This window comes from Macaca thibetana, chromosome 13 (genome assembly GCF_024542745.1).
Source record: "Macaca thibetana thibetana isolate TM-01 chromosome 13, ASM2454274v1, whole genome shotgun sequence".
NCBI classification, from domain to species: Eukaryota; Metazoa; Chordata; class Mammalia; order Primates; family Cercopithecidae; genus Macaca; species Macaca thibetana.
Window position 1 is genome coordinate 68,069,237 of NC_065590.1, and position 22,594 is coordinate 68,091,830.

Genomic DNA, 22,594 nt, shown 5'->3' on the forward strand with positions numbered 1-22,594 from the left:
GTTTATTTTAGGAATACACAAGTGCTTAAATATTACATTAAATGATGAAAGAATTACCAAATGATCATATCATCAGATGCTGTTATCAGTTATCTATTGCTGTGTAACAAACCACCTGAAAACTTTGTAGCATAAAGTAACCAGTGGGTTCTACTCATAGATTCTGTGAGTCACTAATCAGAACCGAGCACAGCAGGGACAATTTATCTCTCCACAATGTCTAGAGCCTCAGCTAAAAAGACTCAAAGTCTGGAGTGACTTGATTGCTGAGCTACAGAATCATCTAGAGGTATCATTCACTTGTTTGGTACTTGACGCTAGATATTGTTTCGGACCTCAGCTGGGCTATCAGATGGAAAACTTACACGTGGCCTCTGCAGGTGCTTTCTCCAGGGGTTCATCTGAGCTTTCTCTTAGCATGACTGATGGGTTCCAAGAATGAGCATTCCAAGAGAAGAAGGTGGAAGTGTATGGCATTTTTATGATCCAGCCTCATAAATAACGTAGTAGCCCTTCTGCAGTACTTATTTGTCCAGGCAGTCACAGAGATCTTCCTAGGTTCAAGAAAACAGGATATGTATTAGTCAGTCAGCGTTCTCTAGAAAAACAGAACCAATAATATACATACAAGAGGAGATTTATTATGGGAATTGGCTCATGCAATTACGGAGGCTGAGAAGTCCCATGATACATTGCCTACAAGCTGGTGAAGCAGGGAAGCTAGTGGTATAATTCAGTCTGAGCCCAAAGTCCTGAGATCCAGGGGATCCAATAACGTAACTCTCAGCCTGAAGCCAAGGGCTGAGAAACTAGGGGCCTCTGGTTGAAGTCTTAGAGTTGGAATGCCCAAGAACCTGGAGTTCTGATGCTTAGGGGTAGCAAAAGATGGGGTCACACCTCCAGAAGAGAGAACACATTTGCCTTGCCTCTGCCTTTTTGTTGTATCGGGGCCCTTGGTGAATATGATGGTGGCTGCCCACGTTGGATGAGGGCAGATATTCCTTACTTCATCCACTAATTCAATGCCCATCTCCTCCAGAAACACCTTCACAGACATACCCAGAAATAATGTTTTACCAGATGTCTAGGTTTCCCTTAATTCAGTCAAACTGACACCTAAAATTACCATCACAAGTCCACCCCTTGTCAACTTGTCACACACGTCTCCTTTTCAAAATTTTAATTATTATTATTATTTTGCCAAAGTCAAATACTTCTGAACCATATGCGTCTCCTTAAGCCATATTTAATCTTCAAATAAAGACAATAACAAGCTGGATGTGGTGGCTCACTCCTGTAATCCTAACACTTTGCGGGGCTGAGGTGGGAGGATCTCTTGAGCCTAAGAGTTCCAGAGCAGCCTGGGCAACATAGTGAGACCATGTGTCTACCAAAAATAAAAATAAAAATAAAAATAAATTAGCCAGGTCTGGTGGTCCCAGATATTGGGGACTAAAGTGGGAGAATTGCTTGAGCCCGGGAGTTCAAGGCTGCAGTGAGCTGTGATTGTGCCACTGCACTCCAGCCTGGGCAACAGAGTGAGAACCAGTCGGAAAGAAAGAGAGAAAGAGAAGGAAGGAAGGAAAGAAGGAAGGAAGGAAGGAAGGAAGGAAGGAAGGAAGGAAGGAAGGAAGGAAGGAAGGAAGGAAGGAAGGAAGGAAGGAAGGAAGGAAGGAAGGAAGGAAGGCAGGCAGGCAGGCAGGCAGGCAAGCAGGCAATAACAAGGTCATAGTTCCACCTAACATGATACAATTATCCTGTGTACAACTGAAAACACACTAGTCCCTTCTCCAGTAGAGGAGGTAAAGTTCTTGAGTGATGTTTACTCTTCTCCTGATATTCCATAATTTAAATATCATGATATAAAATTATGAATACTTAAAAATATTGATATAGCCGGGTGCGATGGCTCACGCCTGTAATCTCAGCACTTTGGGAGGCCAAGGCGGGTGGATCACAAGGTCAGGAGATCCAGACCATCCTGGCTAACACAGTGAAACCCCATCTCTACTAAAAATACAAAAACAAAATTAGCTGGGCTTGGTGGTGGGCACCTGTAGTCCCAGCTACTCGGGAGGCTGAGGCGGGAGAATGGCATGACCCCAGGAGGCGGAGCTTGCAGTGAGCCATGATGGTGCCACTGCACTCCAGCCTGGGCAAAAGAGTGACACTCTGTCTCAAAAAAAAAAAAAAAAAAAAAATTAGATAGATAGATAGATAGATACATACATACATACATACATACATAGGAAGATATAAAGTCAAAACAGCTAGTTTATCTTACATGATAAAGGAATAAGAGGGAAAAAAACCTGCCTTTGCTTAATATGTGTATATATACACACAAATGTATTTTTTGGGGGTGGGGGACAGGGTCTTACTCTGTTGCCCAGGCTGGAGTGCAGTGGCACAATCTTGGCTCACTGTCACCTATACCTTGCTGGCTTAGGTGATCCTCCAGCTTTAGCCTCTTGAGTAGCTGGAACTACAGGCACATACCACCACACCCAGCTACTATTTGTATTTTTAGTAGAGACAGAGTTTTGCTATGTTGGCCAGACTGGTCTCAAACTCCTGAGCTCAAGCAATCTGTCCGCTTTAGCTTCCTAAAGTGCTGGGATTACAGGTGTGAGCCACCGCACCTGGCCACAAATGTATTCTTAACAAAATAGGGAGGAAATTATTTTGACAATTATAATCCTTGAGTCTATAACTGGTCACATGGTTGTAGCTGTTGTTTATAGTTAACTTCTATTATCTATACTGTATTCTCTCTGCCTTCAGTAAGCACCTCAACTGATCATAGTTCTTTACTTGGTGGGGTCACCCAAATCTTCGTTCCTGAAGGATCTGGGCCATTTGAAGCCCTGCCTGATTTGAGTTGTAGTTTCCCATTGACTTTAATCACAGGTCATGGTAATACTAAGAGGTACCCCAAGGGATCTCCTGTATTCCAGACATATTATTTCTTTTTTTTTTTTTTTTTTTTTTTTTGAGACGGAGTCTCGCTCTGTCGCCCAGGCTGGAGTGCAGTGGCCGGATCTCGGCTCACTGCAAGCTCCGCCTCCCGGGTTCACGCCATTCTCCTGCCTCAGCCTCCCGAGTAGCTGGGACTACAGGCGCCCGCCACCTCGCCCGGCTAGTTTTTTGTATTTTTTAGTAGAGATGGGGTTTCACCGTGTTAGCCAGGATGGTCTCGATCTCCTGACCTCGTGATCCACCCGTCTCGGCCTCCCAAAGTGCTGGGATTACAGGCGTGAGCCACCACGCCCGGCCCCAGACATATTATTTCTTACCAGCATTGTGGAGTATCCAATTTGGTAGTCCAGATCAATCATCCCAGCCAACACCATAACTCCCTTCTTGGTCTGTTGACCCAGAGTCTTAAGGCAGCCAAAGGGAGCAGGTGGTAGTCTTACTTACAATGTAATGAAATCATTGTTGTGTCTCCTGATTAAAGCATTTCTCCCTATGGAATTAAAGACCTTTGGGTCGGCAGAGCATGTCTTGGGAACAGGAAGCAAAAAGTTTGCTAGTGGATCACTAGGGGTAATGGTGAGTGCTGCCACCTCCATTTCCACCCCTTGATCGCTGGACCCATGAATTCTATTTCTGGGAGAAACAGTACCATATATTGGATGCTGATTCAGAAGAATATACAGCCTTCTGGAGAACTCTGCCCCAGCTCTATAAGGTATTGTCATGTAATGGGCAATATAACTGCATCTTCAAAAGGCCATTCCACCATTCTATCAAGCAAGCTGCTTCAAGATGATGGGGTCATTGTAAGACCAGTGAACTCCATGAGTATGAGCCCACTGCTGCACTTCTTTAGCTCTGAAGTGAGTTCCTTGGTCAGTTTTGGTGGAAGCAATAGAGACAGTGTCAAGCATGTGAAATGGGAGATACTATGGCCATCTTAAAAAAACAATCTGCTATAGATACTGAAAAATCATCTCATAACATTCAGCAGCTTTTCCTTTTGAAAGCTCTTAGATCAAAATAAATAGAAGGATGAATACATATGCAAAATAATTGAAAGCAGCATCCCAAAGAAATACTTGTGCACCCAGGTTCAGAGCAGCATTATTCACAATAGGTCAAACAACCCAAGTCTCTGAGGTTACAGTGATCTGAGATTTATTCATGTCGGATGAATAGTGATCTGCTGAATAAACAAATGTGTTATATACATACAATGGAAAATTATTCAGCCTTAAAAAGGAAGGAGATTCTGACACATGCTACAACATGGATGAAGCTTGAGGATATTATTCAACCTTAAGTGAAACAAGCCAGTCACAAAAAGACAAACACTGTACGATTCTACTTATACAAGGTATCTAGAGTAGTCAAATTCATAGAAACAGAAAGTAGAATGGTAGTTCCCAGGGCCTGGTGGGGGAGGGGAAATGGAGAGTTGTTGTTCAGTGGGTTCAGAGTTTCGGTTTTGCAAGATGAAAATAATTCTTGTGATTGATTACGCAATAATGTAGATATACTTAACACTACTAAACTATATATTCTAAATTGGTTAAGGGCTGGTCTGAGTGAAGTAGTGTATACAACTAATTGAGTACAACTAGTTACAGATTTCTTTGTTCCTTCTCCACTCCCACTGCTTCACCTGACTAGCTTAAAAAAAAAAGTAAAATAAAAGGTTAAGATGATAAATTTTGTGTTATGTGTATTTGATCACTTTTCTTTTTCTTTTCTTTTTGAAACAGAGTCTAGCTCTGCTGCTCAGGCTGGAGTGCAGTGGCATGATCTCCGATCATGGGGCAACCTCCACCTCCCAGGCTCAAGTGATCCTCGCACCTCAGCCTCCCGAGTAGCTAGGATAACAGGCATGTGCCTCCATGCCCAGCTATTTTTGGTATTTTTAGTAGAGACGGAGTTTCATCATGTTGGCCAGGCTGGTCTCAAACTCCTGACCTCAGGTGATCCGCCCACCTTGGCCTCCCAAAATGCTGGGATTACAGGCGTGAACCACCTCACCCAGCCTGTATCACAATTTTTAAAAAGAAATAGAAAATTTTCTAGATATGTTAAAGAATGCTATGGCAGATATTGCATATTAGTATGCTCTAGAATGAACATACAGGCAGAAGCTTAAAAAACTACATTTTCTAGACTCTCCTGTGGCTAGGGCTTGTGATGTGATTTGCATCCCACGAAACAGAAGCATTTGTTGAGACTGATTTGAAACTGAGTCACATGTAGACAGAGGTGATATCAAGAGGATCTGCTTTGCTGGGGTAGACTGTGGCAGAGGTGGCATGGTCTGCAGCCAGCTGTTGTGCAGCAGCTTATTAATTTGGCAGATGACTTCCTGATTCAGCAGCTTTCAACATCAGTGATGGCTGCATTCCCAATTTTGGTCAAGGCAGAGTAGTAATGGGGTCCAGGAGTTGCTCCTGAATCCTTAGTCTAAGTTCTAATCCTCCAGCATTTATAAAAAGGCTGAAGGCAAAATATCATAGTTTGCATATAAAATGATTGTATTTTGTAGAGAATCAGAGACGTTATTTCAGAAAGAAAACTATTAGAACTAATGAAAAGTTAAAATGGCCAGATTTAAGCCAACTATATGAACAAAATACTTTTTCTTTAACCCAGCAATAATCACGTAGAAATGTAGATTAAAAATCCCACTTCAAATGACAACAAACTTGATAAGAACCAGGAATAAATTTATAAGAAATGCACTAGACTTATTCAGCACACAGGTTTCATTTCAGTCCTCTTTCCCTCTGTTCCACATTCTCTGAACTAAATCAATAAACAACTCAAAGGAATATTATAATGAAATATTTCATGAGAACTGTAGTCTCAGTAGTAAGAAAACCCATTTTTGCCTGATCAGCTGAGCAAATTAAAATTCAATTCTTCTTTAACCGTTACTATTTTCCATCCCAAGGTTTTGTTTTTGTTTTAACTTCTATGTTAGACTTAAGAAAACAAAAACTCTATACCCCATAAATCAAGGCAAACTTTTTCAGTTTTAGAGAAAAGAGGTTAAGAGGAAAACAATTCTGAAGAAGCAATGTTTCTGCCTCTGGGAGAGAAACCTTTAATACAATCCTTATGAAACTGTGTTCCTGGCGTTCCCTTCATAAATCATGCATGTATAAGTAATTTTCAAAGATTTTGTGAAATGAGCTGTTGCACAAGGGATGATGGGAGGTGTTATTTTGTTTCTGTATTTTTCTTTCTCTTTCCCTTTTTTACAGTTGCTGGTCATTTATTGGTCAAAAAATAAAGAGGGTGTCTGTCAGAAGCAGTCAAAAAATAATAGGTCTGATGAAATATAGATGCCTGAGCTATATTTATCATAAGTAAACTGTGTTTAAGAAACATAGCCAAGGCTGGGCGCGGTGGCTCACGCCTGTAATCCCAGCACTTTGGGAGGCCGAGGTGGACAGATCATTAGGTCAGGAGTTTGAGACCACCCTGGCCAACATAGTGAAACCCTGTCTCTACTAAAAATACAAAAATTAGCAGGGCATGGTGGCGTATGCCTGTAGTCCCACTACTCAAGAGGCTGAAGCAGGAGAATTGCTTGAACCCAGGAGGCAGAGGTTGTGGTGAGCCAAGATTGTGCCATTGCACCCCAGCCTAGGCAACAGAGCAAGGCTCCGTCTCAAAAAAAAAAAAAGGAAAGAAACATAGCCAAAATGATGGTATACTGCAAACTCTTTCCTTATAGATTCAGAGCCACATCAATTTCTCCACATTTTTTAAAGAAATAAATCACTTTGGAAAATTATAGATATATTTCTATAATCAATAAATTTGAGGTATTTATATGGATTCATCATAATTAAAAATATTAGTTGTTATCCTATAAAACAATATATATATACAAATCAGTTGGGTCCCCTGGGAAGCAGATGCTGAGCTGGAGTTAAGAATGCAAAAGGCGGCCAGGTGCGGTGGCTCACGTCTGTAATCCCAACACTTTGGGAGGCCGAGGTGGGCGGGTCACGAGGTCAGGAGATGGAGACCATCCTGGCTAACACGGTGAAACCCCGTCTCTACTAAAAAAAAAAAAAACCAAAAAATTAGCCTGGCATGGTGGCGGGCGCTTGTAGTCCCAACTACTTGAGAGGCTGAGGCAGGAGAATGGTGTGAACCCGGAAGGCGGAGCTTGTAGTGAGCCAAGATCGCGCCACTGCACTTCAGCCTGGGCGACAGAGTGAGACTCCGTCTCAAAAAACAAAAACAAAAACAAAAACAAACAACAACAAAAAAAGAATGCAAAAGGTGCCGAGCACAGTGGCTCACGCCTGTAATCCCAGCACTTTGGGAGGCCGAGGTGGGCGGATCATGAGGTCAGGAGTTTGAGACCAGCCTGACCAACATGGTGAAACTCCATCTCTACTAAAAATACAAAAATTAGTCAGGCATGGTGGCACGCACCTGTAGTCCCAGCTACTGCAAAGGCTGAGGCAGGAGAACTGCTTGAACCCAGGAGGCAGAGGTTGCAGTGAGCTGAGATTAGGCCACTGCACTCCAGCCTGGGCCACAGACTGAAACTCTGTCTCAAAAAAAAAAAAAAAGAGGAATGCGGCCGGGCGCGGTGGCTCACGACTATAATCCCAACACTGTGAGAGGCTGAGGCGGGTGGATCACCTGAGGTCGGGAGTTCGAGACCAGCCTGACCAACATGGAGAAACCCTGTATCTACTGAAAATACAAAATTAGCCAGGCGTGGTGGCACATGCCTGTAATCCCAGCTACTCGGGAGGCCGAGGCAGGAGAATTGCTTGAACCTGGGAGGCAGAGGTTGTGGTGAGCCGACATCGCGCCATTGCACTCCAGCCTGGGCAACAAGAGCGAAACTCTGTCTCAAAAGGAAACAAACAAACAAACAAATAAACAACAACAAAAAAAAAACAATTCAAAGGCTTCGGCCGGTGCGGTGACTCATGCCTGTAATCTCAGCACTTTGCCAGGCCGAGGCAGGCAGATCACCTGAGATCAGGAGTTCGAGACCAGTCTGGGCAACATGGTGAAACCCTGTCTCTACTAAAAATACAAAAATTAGCCGGGTGTGGTGGCAGGTACCTGTAATCCCAGCAACTTGGGAGGCTGAGGCGGGAGAATCGCTTGAGCCCAGGAGGTGGAGGTTGCAGTGAGCTGAGATCAGGCCACTGCACTCTAGCCTGGGCAACAGACCCAGACTCCGTCTCAAGGAAAAAAAAAAAAAAAAAAAAAGCAAAAGGCTTATTGAAGAGTAACATTCACAAGAAGAAAAAGGAGGAAGAACTGGGTCGGGGCGTCATCAGACCACTATGCAGATCGGCTGAAGACTCAGCCAGCCCGATAGGGAGCTCCCAGCAAAGATTACCATTAGAGAAGTTCTGCATAGGGCAAAAATGGCCAGGCTCTGTTCCACCATCTTGCTGAGTCACTGCCTGGGGTCGCCTCAAAAAAAGTATGACCTTGGCTCAAAAGCTAACAGACACTTAAAGGAATTAACAGCTGGAAGTTGTCAACTAAATCACACAATTCTTGCAGTTGAGAAAGAAGTCCTTTGTGGTTGGTGTGGGGGTGCAGTAGACAGGGTCCGCACTCTGTTACCTAAGCTGGAGTGCAGTGGTGTGATCATGACTAATTGCCGCCTCAACCTCCTGGGCTCAGGTGAGCCTCCCTACTCAGCCTCCCAAGAGTTGGGACCACAGGCAGAGTGCCACCATGCCCAGCTAATTTTTGTTTTTGTTTTTTTTTTTGAGAGATGGAGTTTGGCCATGCTGTCCAGGCTGGTCTCAAACTCCTGGAGTCAAGCAGTCCTCCCACCTCAGCCTCCTGGGTAGCTGGGACTATGGGTGCACACCACCATGCCTGGCTAATTTTTTAAATTTTGTAGAGACAGAGGTCTCCTTGTGTTGCCCAAACTGGTTTTGAACTCCTGGCCTCAACATCCTCCCACCTTAGCCTCACAAAGTGCTAGAATTAGAGGCATGAGCCACTGCACCCAGCTTGAATTGTCTTTAAACTGTTTTCTACTAGTATTTAATCTCAGCCTCTTCCCATTCTGACCTATAATTAAGATTAACAATTTTTTTTTTTTTTTTGGCCAGGTGCAGTGGCTCACGCCTGTAATCCCAGCACTTTCGGAGGCCAAGGCAGGTGGATCCCCTGAGGTCAGGAGTTCGAGACCAGCCTGGGCAACATGGCAAAACCCCATTTCTACTAAAAATATAAAAATTAGCCAGGCTTGGTGGCGGACACCTGTAATCGCAGCTACTCCGGAGGCTGAGGCGGGAGAACTGCTTGAACCTGGGAGGGGAGGTTGCAATGAGCCAAGATCGCACAATTGCACTCCAGCTTGGGCAACAAGAATGAAACTCCGTCTCAAAAAAAAAAAAAAAAAAAGCTGGGATTACAGGCGTGAGCCACCACTTTTTTTTTTTTTTTTCTTAAGTGCATTTCTGAGACTGTCTCATAGTCCTTTTCAGATTTATCAGTGAATAGCTTTGTCCTATATATTGGCCAATTGTAACCTTTACCACTCCTTTTCCTTTGGTACGTGTGTGTAACATATATACAAGAAGATTATCTATATTCGTGTATGCACCTTGCCACAATGAAGTAAAATTTATCACAATTTTCCTTTATGGTTTGTATTTTTTGTCTTATTTAAGAAACCCTAGGCAGGGCGTGGTGGCTCAAGCCTATAATCCCAACACTTTGGGAGCCAAGGTGGGCGGATTGCCTGAGGTCAGGAGTTCAAGATCAGCCTGGCCAATATGGCAAAACCCCGTCTCTACTAAAAATACAAGAATTAGCTGGGTGTGGTGGACCACACCTGTAGTCCCAGCTACTCAGGGAGGCTGAGGCAGGAGAATCGCTTGAATCCGGGAAGCGGAAGTTGCAGTGAGCTGAGATCACACCACTGCACTCCAGCCTGGGCGACAGAGCGAGACTGCGTCTCAACAACAACAACAACAACAACAAAAAGATATTCCTTATTTTCTTCTCAGATTTTTTTTTTTTTTTTTTTTTTTTTTTGAGACGGAGTCTCGCTCTGTCGCCTGGGCTGGAGTGCAGTGGCTGGATCTCAGCTCACTGCAAGCTCCGCCTACCGGGTTCACGCCATTCTCCTGCCTCAGCCTCCCGAGTAGCTGGGACTACAGGCGCCCGCCACCTCGCCCGGCTAGATTTTTGTATTTTTTTTAGTAGAGACGGGGTTTCACCGTGTTAGCCAGGATGGTCTCGATCTCCTGACCTCGTGATCTGCCCGTCTCGGCCTCCCAAAGTACAGGCTTAAGCCACCGCACCCGGCCTTTTTTTTTTTTTTGAATAGGAATCTCGCTCTGTCACCCAGGCTGGAGTGCAGTGGCGCGATCTCAACTTACTGCAACCTCCGTCTCAGTGGTTCAAGCGATTCTCCTGCCTCTCAGCCTCCCGAGTAGCTGAGATTACAGGTGCGTGCGCCACCACGCCCGGCTAATTTTTTTGTATTTTTGGTAGAAATGGGGTTTCACCATGTTGGCCAGGATGGTCTCGATCTCTTGCCCTCATGATCTCTTGTCCTCATGATCTCTCTGCCTCCTAAAGTGCTGGGATTACAGGCGTGAGCCACCACGCCCAGCCTTCTTCTCAGAGTTTTATAATTTTGCTTTTTGCACTTTCTTCAATCCAATGGGATTGTTTTGTGTAGGGTGGGACTTACGAGTATATTTTTTCTATGTGCATTTATCTATTGTACATTATTTCATTTATTGAACACTATCGCCTTTACCTATTTATCTGCAATGTTTACGGTATCAGGTTTCTATATATTTGGCTGTCTACTGATTCATTGGTTTGTAGGTTCTTGTACTAACATCCATTGTTTTAATTACTTTAGCTATGTAATCAGTTTTCACATCTGGTAAATCAAGTTCCCCTACCTTCTTCTTTTACAGGAGAATTAGCCTTTTGCTCTTCCATATACCTTTAAGAATGAGTTTGTCAAATTCCATGAAAATTCCTGTTGGGAATTTCGTTAAAGTCACATTGCATTTGGATGCGATCAGTTTGAGGAGCTATTACAACTTGAATCAACTGGAAAGAGACTTTTGCAAAAAGTCTTATCCTCTCTCTTAGAACATAAACTTGGGCATATCCTATAAGCTCCCTGCAGAAATCCCGAAAAAGAAGTGCGAGGAATAGTCCCATATATCTTGGAGAACCTCTGATAATCTCTTCTAACAGTACCATCTTTGCAAAGGCAGGGATGGAAAAAGAGAGGGAGGAAGAGGGCAGGCGACTCAAAGTATTAGCTAAATGTGAGTAAAGGGTTGGCATCCAGTGTTCTTCTCAGTCACTATTTTCTCTGGTGTATTTCCTGGAGATATCTTTTTTGGAGGAGTGAAATTGAAAGGAGGCATTGGAAAGACAGAAGGTGAGGAAAAGACAGAGGGTGAATATGTTCTGGAGGGGAGAGGACCTTAACTGCTGATGGCTGAAACTGCTGTTCCTTCTACCTGTTCGGCTCTGAAGTTCAAGGGAAGGAATCCTGAATGGCGGCTGAAAAAAAAAAAACTTTAGAGAAAAGGTAGCATTTGAGTTGAGGGCGCGCAGGGTGGATAAGAGTTCCAGCGCGGGCGTATGTCTGGGAGCTGGGGTGTGGCTGTGGCGGGCGGCATTACAGAAAAAAGGCGACAGGCATTCTGAATAGCATAAGGAGACAGAGACAGAAGTGATGTGTTTGTAGGACGCAAGAGCAGTTCATTTTGAGGTGAGAGATACAGCTGGAAAGATAAGTAGCGGCCCGATTGTGCAAGGCCATGAACACCAGGTTAAGGACTTTGGACTTTATCCTGGGATGCCAGTGTGAGTTCTTGAGCAGAAAAGTAAGTAGCTGGGTCCGAAGTTCGCGTCAGCAGGATCACTGTGGCTGCAGCAAGGCAGAGAATCAGGTGACCGCGACCTGGCCAGCGGGGCAGGCAAAGGCGCGGAGTGTTGCACATCCACCTGCAGGGGGCACACTGAAGGGCCGAAAGCCCACCCCGCCCCCGTCCTCGCCGCCCTACCCCGATGCGCCGCGCTCGGAACTCGGTTAGCCAGCCTGGACGTGCCCCTCTCGGGCTTCGGCTACTCTGCCTGGACGCGCCTCCGTGCGTCACGTCCGCTGTGGCGTGAGGCTCTTTAGAGCAGAGGAGGGGAGCAAAAAGAAGCCTTTGCGCCTGCGCCAGGGCGCAGCCGTCGGTGGTAAAAGCTGTGGGGCTGGTGCGGGGGACAATTTTACGTCTACACGCGCTTACACGTCTGTACGTTTCTGAGTCCGCACGGTTGTCTTCTCTTGCTGAATGGCCATAGGTGTTTTGTTTTGTCCCAAGAGATAAAGGCAACAGGCAAACAGTACAGGGGTGATGGGGTGCTCCTTGACTTTAGCGGGGCTGACCCTGGCACTCCCTCTAGGTCTCCCCGTTGCGAAGCACTGAGTCTTCACGGCAGTTTCTCTCCAGTTACCTGCCCTGTCTGCGGCCCAAACGGCCATGCTAGTGAAAACCTGTCCTGGCCGCTAAGCAAGCCCAGCCCAGGCTGTAATTTATGTTTCTAGGGCTTGTTTTTCTCTGCAGTCAAATCAGAGATTCGGAGTTGAAGGGGACCTTAGAGGTCAACATGCCCAACCTCTTAGCCCGAGTGAGTGAGTGTACGGTTTTTACCACACCTCGAAAATCGCCCGTTTCCTGGGAACAACGTTGATTAGGTAGTCCTGAAAGTTTCCTGCATGCAAATTTCACTCCTTCGACAACATTTATTGCTACCTACTGTGTGGAGGCGTAGGTCCTGGGGATACGATTGAAACCGATGAAGAACGAAGCGCACAAAGATTGTTGATCTCGGCCAGGCGCGGTGGCTCACTCCTGTAGTCCCAGCACTTTGGGAGGCGGAGGTGGGTGTATTGTTTGAGGTCAGGAGTTCGAGACCAGCCTGGCCAACATAGCGAAACCCCGTCTCTACTAAAAATACAAAAATTAGCCCGGCTTGGTGGCGTGCGCGTGCAGTCCCAGCTACTCGGGAGGCTGCGGCAGGAAAATAACTTGAACCTGGGAAGTGGAGGTTGCAGTGAGCCAAGATTCCGCCTGCATTCCAGCCTGGGCGACAAAATGAGACTCGTCTCAAAAAAAAAAAAAGATTGTTGGGGACAAGAGGGAAACCAACAACCAAAAATAGAGGCCTGATCTGATTTAGTGCTAGCAGGAAATAAAAAGAACATATGGTAGAAATACACAGGTGAGAATTTCTTGGAGTGATCGGAGAAGGCCTCTTGGAAGTGGTGATGTTTATAACCAGCCAAGTGAACAGTTAGGTGTTCTAGGCTGAGAGAAGAACAATGTTCTTTAGGCAGGTTGTTGTTTTCTAGGAATAGACAGAAGGCTACTGTGACTGGAGTGTGGTGAGGCAAGGTTGGGAATGGTGAGAAAATATTGAGAATGTGAGCAGGAGCCAGATGCACGCCTTTGTGGGGTACGGTAAGAAGTTTGAAATATATTCTAAGAGCAATGGGAAGCCAAACAATAGTTTGGGGTACAGACTTGATCTTGGTTCGTTTGGAACCAATCTCTTCCCCCATATCACAACCCTTTAAATATTTGAAGAGGGCTGGCCGGGCGCGTTGGCTGACACTTGTAATCACAGCACTTTGGGAGACCGAGGCGGGTGGATCACGAGGTCAGGAGTTTGAAACCAGCCTGACCAACACAGTGAAACCTCATCTCTAATAAAAATACAAAAATTACCTGGGCGTGGTGGCAGGCACCTATAATCCCAGCTACTCAGGAGGTTGAGGCAGGAGAATCACCTGAACCCACCAGGCGAAGATTGCAGTGAGCTAAGATGGTGCCACTGAACTCCAGCCTGGGCGACAGAGCTAGACTCCATGTCTTCTTATCTGGAGGATTTATGGATGGATTTCTTGTTTGTTTGTTTGTTTTGTTTTGTTTTTTTGAGACGGAGTCTCGCTCTGTTGCCCAGGCTGGAGTGCAATGGCGCAGTCTCTGCTCACTGCAAGCTCCATCTCCCGGGTTCACACCATTCTCCTGCCTCAGCCTCCCAAGTAGCTAGGACAACAGGCGCCTGCCACCACGCCCGGCCAATTTTTTGTATTTTTAGTAGACACGGGGTTTCACCGTGTTAGCCAGGATGGTCTCGATCTCTTGACCTCGTGATCCACCCGCCTCAGCCTCCCAAAGTGCTGGGATTACAGGCGTGAGCCACCGCACCCGGCCTATGGATGGATTTCAAAACATCATTCCACACACTTTGAAAGTGGGGAGTTTTTCAAATGTAAATCAAGTATGTATATTTTTATTTTTTAAATAAAACAATAGAGCCGGGTCTCAAACTCCTGAGCTCAAATGGTCCGCCCACCTCGGCCTCCCAAAGTGCTGGGATTACAGGCACGAGCCACTGCGCCGGACCCGGGTGTGTGTGTGTGTGTGTGTATATATATATATATATATATTTTTTTTTTTTTTTTTTTTTTAATTGAGACGGAGTTTTGCTCTTGTCACCCAGGCTGGAGTGCAGTGGCATGATCTCGGCTCACTGCAACCTCTGCCTCGCCGGTTCAAGCGATTCTCCTGCCTCAGCCTCCCGAGTAGCTGGGATTACAGGCGCCCACCACCATGCCTTGCTAATTTTTGTATTTTTAGTAGAGACAGGTTTTCACAATGTTGGCCAGGCTGGTCTCGAACTCCTGACCTCAAGTGATCCACTTGCCTCAGCCTCCTAAAGTGCTGGGATTACAGGCATGAGCCACCTCGCCTGGCCGGCCTGTATATTTTTAAAGGAAATAACCTAAGAGTTTTTTCCAGATTTTCAAAGAGGTCCTGTAAAGATTAAGAACCACTGAACCTTTCTCGTTTGCCTGATCCTGGTTACTGTTCTCAGGAATAGGAGGACACAATGTCAGCTTTAACCCAGGCTAGTTCCTCTAAACTGCCTTATCGGTGAAATGAAAATAATAGGGTTGCTATGGGGATTAAATGAGATGATACTCAAAAAGTGATAATTAATGATAAATCATAAGGTGTCTGCCACAAAGTGCCCCTATTATAAACAAACAGTGGCCTGGAGGGACAGTTTATAAATACTGCTCCTTTAGCATTCCACTAATATTCACTGAGTGCCTGTTCTGTGTAGAGGCCCTGGTGAAAAAGATCGGCCTTCCAGTATATTATCTAGTCGAAAGAACCTCAAAAGATACAAAACACGATAGACTGAACGCCCTGAGAAGGGCGTAAGTGCAGTGCTCTAGGAGCTGTAGAAGAGGTCTCGATATCCACTGGAGGAAAGTGTTTATTGGAGTTCATATCTGGAGTGGGTTTAAAAGATGAACAGAGGGAATCTAAAACATACACACAAAATCAATACTACACGTACACATTTTATTCTTGGTTTTGTGGAAAGACCAGTTAGAAACACTGCAATCACTTCTACTACTCAGCAGATACTGAGCAGTAGGTTTCGTGACAGAGCACCTGTATCTTTTGTCCAGTCTGTTTACTATACATTGCGTGCTCTGGGCAGTCCTTATCTTCGTGTTCAGGAACAAAGTACACACACCCCTTTCCGAAACGAAGGGCCCAGGGATTCCGAGAGGGGTGGGAGCCCTCACGGCCAGACCACACAATGGGGAGCCTCTTTACCCTAGTTATCGCCCACCCCTGCAGGCTCCACTTTGCCAGGGTTCGACTTCTCGGGTCCTTTCGCCCCTCCCCTGCAGCCCCCAGCAGCGCAGCAACAGCCTGGCCAGGCGCCCTCCCTCTCTCTCTCTCGAGCTTCCCTCCTCCTTCACCGGGAGCCGGAAAACCCGGAGCGAACCAGCCCAGCCCGGCGGCGCATGCTCAGTAGCGAGCAGGTTCAGTTCGCTAGTAGGAAGCTCCAGCGCTACACCGGCGGCGGCGGCGGCGGCTGCGGCGGCACCTCAGGGCAGCCAGATTCCCCAACAACGACCTCGGGTCCTTCCCCTTCCCCGCGAGACCTCCGCCCCAGCTCCGCCCCGCCCGGGGCTCCTGCGTTTCGGGGTACCAACTGAGCAGAGCGGGCGCCGCGGCCGGAGCGTACCTCCACACGTCCTCCCCCAGCCGCCAGCTCCGCCGCGGGGCCAGGCCGGGCCCGAGAGTGCAGCCCCGGCGGGCGGGCGGGCGGCGGCCGCGGCAGAGGGCAGCCCCGGGCGGCGCCGGCGGGCCGGGGAGGAGGCGCGGGGGGCCTGGCCCCGGGGCGGTGGTGCGGGATGCCGCCGCCTCCGGGCCGCGTTCGTTCTCCACAGTTGGTACCCGTGTCGGGTGTGTGGCCGGGCGCGGGCCTCGCCCCCCAGCCCCCTCACCAGGGCTAGCCCGGCTGCGCGGCGCCCGGAGGGGGCCGGGCCGTCCGGTGGGGCCGCGGCCCTGTTCCGTGCTGCGATCTCGCCCTCTCGCAGCTCCCCGGCCCGGCCGCCGCCGCCCCTCTCCCCGCCCAGAGGCGCCCCGGGGGCACCATGCAGGCGCAGCAGCTGCCATACGAGTTTTTCAGCGAAGAGAACGCGCCCAAGTGGCGGGGACTGCTGGTGCCTGCGCTGAAAAAGGTGAGGAGCACGCGGGACCCCACTTCCCGGCCGCAGCACCCCAGCGCGGGCGCCGGGCTGGCGCTGGGGAAGGGCTGGGGAGGCGGGGCGCGCGCAGGGCTGTCTTTCTTCCCGGTCTCGCCGCGTCTCCAGAAGGACGGCGCACACGGAGAGGCTCGCCGTACGGCTGGCTCTCGGTGTTGACATCCACCGGGTGTGTGGGAAGGCCGCAGGGAGCTGGCGGGAGTTTATCCGAATAATCCAACCCCTGAGAGGTGAATGCTTTGCCCTTTGATTCCAAGACAACAGTTGCAGGAGCCTCAGTTTTCTGCGGAGGTCAAAGCAGGCCACTTTTCCGCCTTCTCGGTCTTAGCGCGGAGCTGCTGTCAGCCTGCCGTTTTAGGTGTCCAGTACGCTCGTTTTAGTGGCTTTTCGAGAATGCCCTGGCCGTAGTGCTTGCTCAAAGGAATTGCGAGCTCGCCTGCCAGCAGTAACGTGGCCTGCTCTGTTCGCCATCAGCAATCACTCCTCATTCTCCTGGTTTCCCCCGCTCCTCCGATTAACAGGGGCCGGTGCACATGCTACCTATTTCGGGGTTTTTTTGTTTTGTTTTTGCAGCGTTAGAAACTTGGTGCTGTCATTTGGTTAAGAATTTTTAGCCTTTGTATGTTTAAGTTTGCTACATTGTTACATACCCCCGATCTGTGCTTTTAAATGTTTTAGTATAATTAGGAAGTGTTGTTACATTTTTAAAGCTTCTAAAGCAGCAGTGTGACTACCAGACTATTTTTGTTTCCTTTTCTTCATTTACCTTTTCTGTAAAGATTGCTTTACTCTTCTAATAGTGTTTCTAAATTCCAGTTTCTTGCTGCTTAAAGAATGTTTCATGCTAACTGCTTCTACTAAGAATGGAGATTAATGTTGTACCTTTTATGCTAAACATTAAAAGCTGTCTGATATTTCTCAAAGGCCAGTAACTTTTACTTTCCCTTTTGCCCTGTTCTCCTCCTGTCCCTCTTGCTGTCTTACAGTGGAAACTATTTGGTTTGTCAGGAGTATTTGCTCATATATTTCTGACTTAAGTTACGGACATTTTCCCCTTCAAGTGTCTGACTAGTCACAAACATCTATGTATTTTTTTTTTTTTTAAAGAAAACCAAAAAGATGCCATGTATCTTACATACTTTACTCCTTAGAAATCCCATCAGGCTCTCACTCCTTACTTTTGCTTTACTTGCAAGTTTGGCTTCTCAGCTTGCAATGGAATGGGTGTAGGACGTCTCTGTGATGCTAGAAGCTGGTGTCCGGATAGGGTAAGAGGAGACAGGGAAATTGTTTAAAAATCTGTAAAGGAACTCATAAAGTATTGCCAAATAGGGGCCATTTTGCTTAGAGGCAAAAACAGCTGCTTTCTTAGGGAATCACCAAGCTATCAGCTGAGAATTCTTTGAAGTAGTGGAAAGAATATTGTAGGAGTTGACAGACCTTGTTTTAATTCTGCCACACTGGTGGCCCTTGCTGGAATCTGTCCACAGAAGCATTTTGTTTGGCTGGCACAGTGTGGTTTTATTTTCAAATGTAATTAGTTGCTAATATTTGAAAATGGGAGATATTACATAAAATCTGAATTTTCTGCTTTTCTTGACGAATAGGAAGGTCTTGTCATTTAGGGTCTGTATTCAAGCGAGGCACTAAACTGCTGGAGGTGAGTAAATGGCTGCCTTCTTTAGACAGGTCGTGTATCTCCACCTTACCACAGCCCCCACTTGTCCTTTTTGCATATTTACATAAACCAGCTTTTGACTTTAAGCTAGAAATATTTTTGCAGTAGAAGTGATAAGAGGAGGTGGAAGTGTACATAATCTAGCTGATATGTAAGGTTCTTCCAATTCTTATTTAAATATCCACTAACAATGATTCTAAACAAGGTTGAAAATACAGTATATTTCATATCTGGATATGTTGTTGGTAGCTCAAAACCTACGTTTTTACCTGCCTGCTGGACATTTCATGTGGATATCTCCATATCTTGATTTCTTCCTTTGATTTATTATTGAATTATTTGTAGATGCATCCAACTTGTGTTCTCTTACTCTTACCTGAGGCTCTTTGGATATTCTAGTCCCTTCATCCTTCTTTGCCTGGTCCAACACTACTCATCCTTCTAGACTCACTCAACCTGAACTCTCAAATCATCAGGGCTGAATTGGATATTACTCTTTTGTTTTCTTTTTGCACCCTATTCTAGCTCTGTGAATTTTAAGTTCCTATTTACTTGCCTGTAGCTAGATCGGATGCTCCTTGAGAACAGGCTTGATATCTTACCCTCATTTTATTCCCCATACATACAGTGCTTGACATCTGGTAGGCACTCAATTTGAATAAATAGGTGAGGGGATACACAAACTGAAACTATGACTTCTCTCCTCCACCAGTCATTTCAGTTTTTCTTCTTGATTAATGACTTTATTATTACATTTGACTGGTTTAAAATGTTGGGGTCATCTCTGGCTTCTTTGTATTAGTAGTGCACACTCAGGTAGAGCCTGTATGTTCATTTCCCTTTGGCATTCTCTTCTAGTCTGTTCCCTCCTCCAGCTTCTCTAATTGAGTCTCCTTTCTCAGACTACTGTGATAACTTCTTAATTAAGTTCACTGCCCCCCACCTCACCTTCTGTTTTTCAGATCTCACCAGTTATAGGACACTTCTGAACATGTCACACTCCTGTTCAGAACTGTTCATGACTTTTGAGTTCAGCCTACCCTAAAGTGCACACTTTTTAGCATGGAATTGACAGCGATTGATATCTGGCTTCATCCTGCTTTTCTGACTGGATTGTCTACCATAATCTTTTGTCTCCTTTTTGCTTTAGCCAGTCTGTACTGCTACTTTTCCTGAATGCAGCTGGAATGTCCCACTGTATCTGTTTCACCGCATCTATGAGTCTAAGTCCTATCTTACCTATTGCACAAATATATCATGTCTACTATAGAACAGGTATTGCCCTTGATACTCAGGTTAAAAAGGTAAATGACAGGGCCGGGCGCAGTGGCTCACGCCTGTAATCCCAGCACTTCGGGATACCAAGGTGGGCAGATCATGAGGTCAGGAGTTTGAGACCAGCCTGGCCAACATGGTGAAACCCCGTCTTTACGAAAAAATACAAAAATTGGCTGGGCGTGGTGATGGGCTTTTATAAGCCCAGCTACTCGGGAGGCTGAGGCAGGAGAATTGCTTGAAATTCAGGAAGGCGGAGGTTGCAGTGAGCCGAGATCGCGCCATTGCACTCCAACCTGGGCAATAAGAGCAAAAATCTGTCTCAAAAAAGGAAAATAAAAAAGGTAAATGACATAATCAGAAAAGACTAAATTAGAACGTGATGAAAAGTGGCAGGGCATGTCTGGAGAGACAACTGGTTTATGGACAGTTTTTATGTATGTTAAGCTAAGGAATTTTAATTTTTTCTTGGGTAATTAGACGCCATTGATAAAGTTTCTTTTGTTTGTTTGTTTTTGTTTTGTTTGTTTGTTTTGAGACAGTCTCACCAGGCTGGGGTGCAGTCATGCGATCTTGGCTCACTGCAACCTCCATCTCCGGGGCCTAAGTGATCCTCCCACCTCAGCCTCCTGAGACTACAGACACACTGCCACACCCGGCTAATTTTTGTATTTTTTGTAGAGTTGTGGTTTCACCATGTTTCCCAGGCTGGTCTTGAACTCCTGGGCTCCATCCATCTGCCTGCCTCAGCTTCCCAAAGTGCTGGGATTACAGGGTGAGGCCAGCCAATAAGTTTTAAGTAGGGGAGTAACTGCACATTTGAATTTTAGAAAATTCACTTTGGCCATAGAATGGAAAATGGTTTGGAGAAGAATGAGACATGAAATGAGGAGAAAAGTTAGAAGCCTAGTTTAATAGTCCAGTCAAGAGATAATATACATTTGAATTAAGGGTGCATTTGAACAAGGATGGAAATATGGATGTGGATTTTATTTGAAAGATGTTTACACAGCAAAATGACAGGACCTGGTAACTCACTGAGTGATTGGGGGAATGGTAATGGAACAGGAATAGACTTGTTTCTGACTTGATCGTCTTTAGTCAGGATAGAGAATGTAGGAGAAGCTTTTAGGTTGGAGAGAGGAATGGCATAATAAGATGATTTTTGGACTTGTTGACTTAAAAGTCCTTTTGGGTTATTCAAGTGAACTTCTCTGACTGGCTATTTGTTGTTGGTATCTGATGAAGCAGATTTGGAACTTCTAGATGTGTGAGTAAAGCCATAAATATAGATGAAGCCTATACAAAGCCTTATACATGAATGTTCATGGCAGCTCTTTTCAGTCAAAAACTGGAAACCGATGTCCATCAGCAGGTGGATGAATAAGCAAATTGTGATACAGACAAACAGTGGAATACTACTCAGCAACAAAAAGGAACAAACTGGCTGGGTGAGTTGGCTTGTGCCTGTAATCCCAGCACTTTGGGAGGCCAAGGTGGGAGGATTACTTGAGCCCAAGAGTTCCAGGCCAGCCTAGGCAACATACTGAAAACCTGTCTCTACAAAAAACTTAAAAAATTAGCCAAAACATTTAAAAAAATTTAGCCAGGTGTGGTGGCATGAGCCAGTAGTCCCAACTGCTTGGGAGGCTGAGGTGGGAGCATTGCTTGGGTCTGAGAGGTCAAGGCTGCAGTGAGGTGTGATTGTGCTCCTGCACTCCAGCCTGGGCAAAAAAATGAGACCCTGTCTCCAAAAAAAAAAAAAAAAAAAAGAGAGAACAAACTTGATACGAATGACAACATGGCTGAATCTCGAAATAATTATACTTAATGAAAGAAGGGAAACGAAAAAAGAGTATATACTGTATGTTCTACTTATAGAACATTCTAGAAGCTGCAAACTAGTGCAGATCAGTGGTTGTTTAGGGAGAGGCTTTTTATGTTCACTTGTCTTGATTGTGCTGATGGTTTCAGGGGTGTATACATATGCTGGAATTTTTCAGATTGTACGTTTTAAATATGTGCAGTTTATTGTATGTCAGTTGTACCTCAATGAAGATGTTTTAAAAAGTAGATGAGACCACATGCTGAAAATGATTTGAGTAAGACTGAAAAAGGGCCGGCATAAGAAGTGAGGAAGGGGAGTGGAAAATAGTGTATAGGGAGATAGTGGAGGAAGAGGAACGATGTAAGGAGACTGAGAAGCAAAGAGTCAGGCAGAAGGAATGAAACACTAGTGTCTGAGAAGTTGAGAGAGGAATGCTTCAAGAAAAGAGTTGTTAGCTGTGTGCAATGGCTCACACCTGTAGATCCTAGCATGTTGGGAGGCCCAGGCAGATGGATCACCTGTGGTCAGGAGTTTGAGACTAGCCTGGCCAACATAGGGAAACCCCTGTCTTTACTAAAAATACAAAAATTAGCCTGACGTGGTGGTGCACGCCTGTAATCCCAGCTACTTGGGAGGCTGAGACACAAGAATCCTGGGAGGTGGAGGCTGCAGTGAGCTGATACCACACCATTGTACTCCAGCTTGGGTGACAGAGCGAGACTCTGTTTCAAAAATAAATGAAAACAAATCAGCCGGGCGAGGTGGCTCATGCCTGTAATCCCAGCACTTTGAGAGGCTGAGGCGGGGGATCACCTGAGGTCAGGAGTTCAACACCAGCCTAACCAACATGGAGAAACCCCTTCTCTACTAAAAATACAAAATTAGCTAGGCGTGGTGGCACATGCCTGTAATGCCAGCTACTTGGGAGGCTGAGGCAGGATAATTGCTTGAACCCAGGAGGCAGAGGTTGTGGTGAGCCGCGATTGTGCTATTGCACTCCAGCCTGGGCAACAGGAGTGAAACTCCATCTCAGAAAAAAAAAAAAGAAAAAGAAAGAAAAACAAAAAACCAAAAAAACTAGTCAGGCTTGGTGGCACACACCTGTGGTCCTGGCTACTCAGGAGGCTGAGGTGGGAGGAATGCCTGAGCCTGGGATGTTGATACTGAGGTGAGCCATGATCGTGCCATTTCACTGCCGTCTGGGTGACAGGGTAAAGCCTTG

At 46.0% G+C, this 22,594-nt stretch overlaps 2 protein-coding genes and 1 long non-coding RNA gene across 4 annotated transcripts in view; 2 read left to right on the top strand and 1 right to left on the bottom strand.

Annotated features, from left to right (window-relative positions):
- Positions 1–135: 135 nt before the first annotated feature.
- LOC126933582 (uncharacterized) lies at positions 136–12,035 on the bottom strand. The gene is made up of 3 exons (XR_007718677.1): positions 11,789–12,035; positions 11,441–11,520; positions 136–554 (listed from the first exon to the last, which is right to left on the bottom strand). It is a non-coding gene; the product is annotated as an uncharacterized LOC126933582 (long non-coding RNA).
- Positions 12,036–12,618: 583 nt separating this feature from the next.
- LOC126934419 (rho GTPase-activating protein 17-like) lies at positions 12,619–16,339 on the top strand. Its single transcript, XM_050755225.1, has 3 exons — positions 12,619–12,643; positions 15,466–16,190; positions 16,274–16,339. The coding sequence occupies exons 1-3, from the start codon at positions 12,619–12,621 to the stop codon at positions 16,337–16,339; spliced, it is 816 nt and encodes a 271-aa protein (XP_050611182.1).
- The window catches only part of SOS1 (SOS Ras/Rac guanine nucleotide exchange factor 1), a 147,814-nt gene continuing 141,375 nt past the window's right edge, over positions 16,156–22,594 (top strand). For both annotated transcript variants that reach the window (XM_050753295.1, XM_050753296.1), the window contains exon 1: positions 16,156–16,567. In XM_050753295.1, coding sequence (XP_050609252.1) covers positions 16,481–16,567 — 87 coding nt within the window. In that variant the 5' untranslated portion in view covers positions 16,156–16,480. The remainder of the gene's footprint in view (positions 16,568–22,594) is intronic.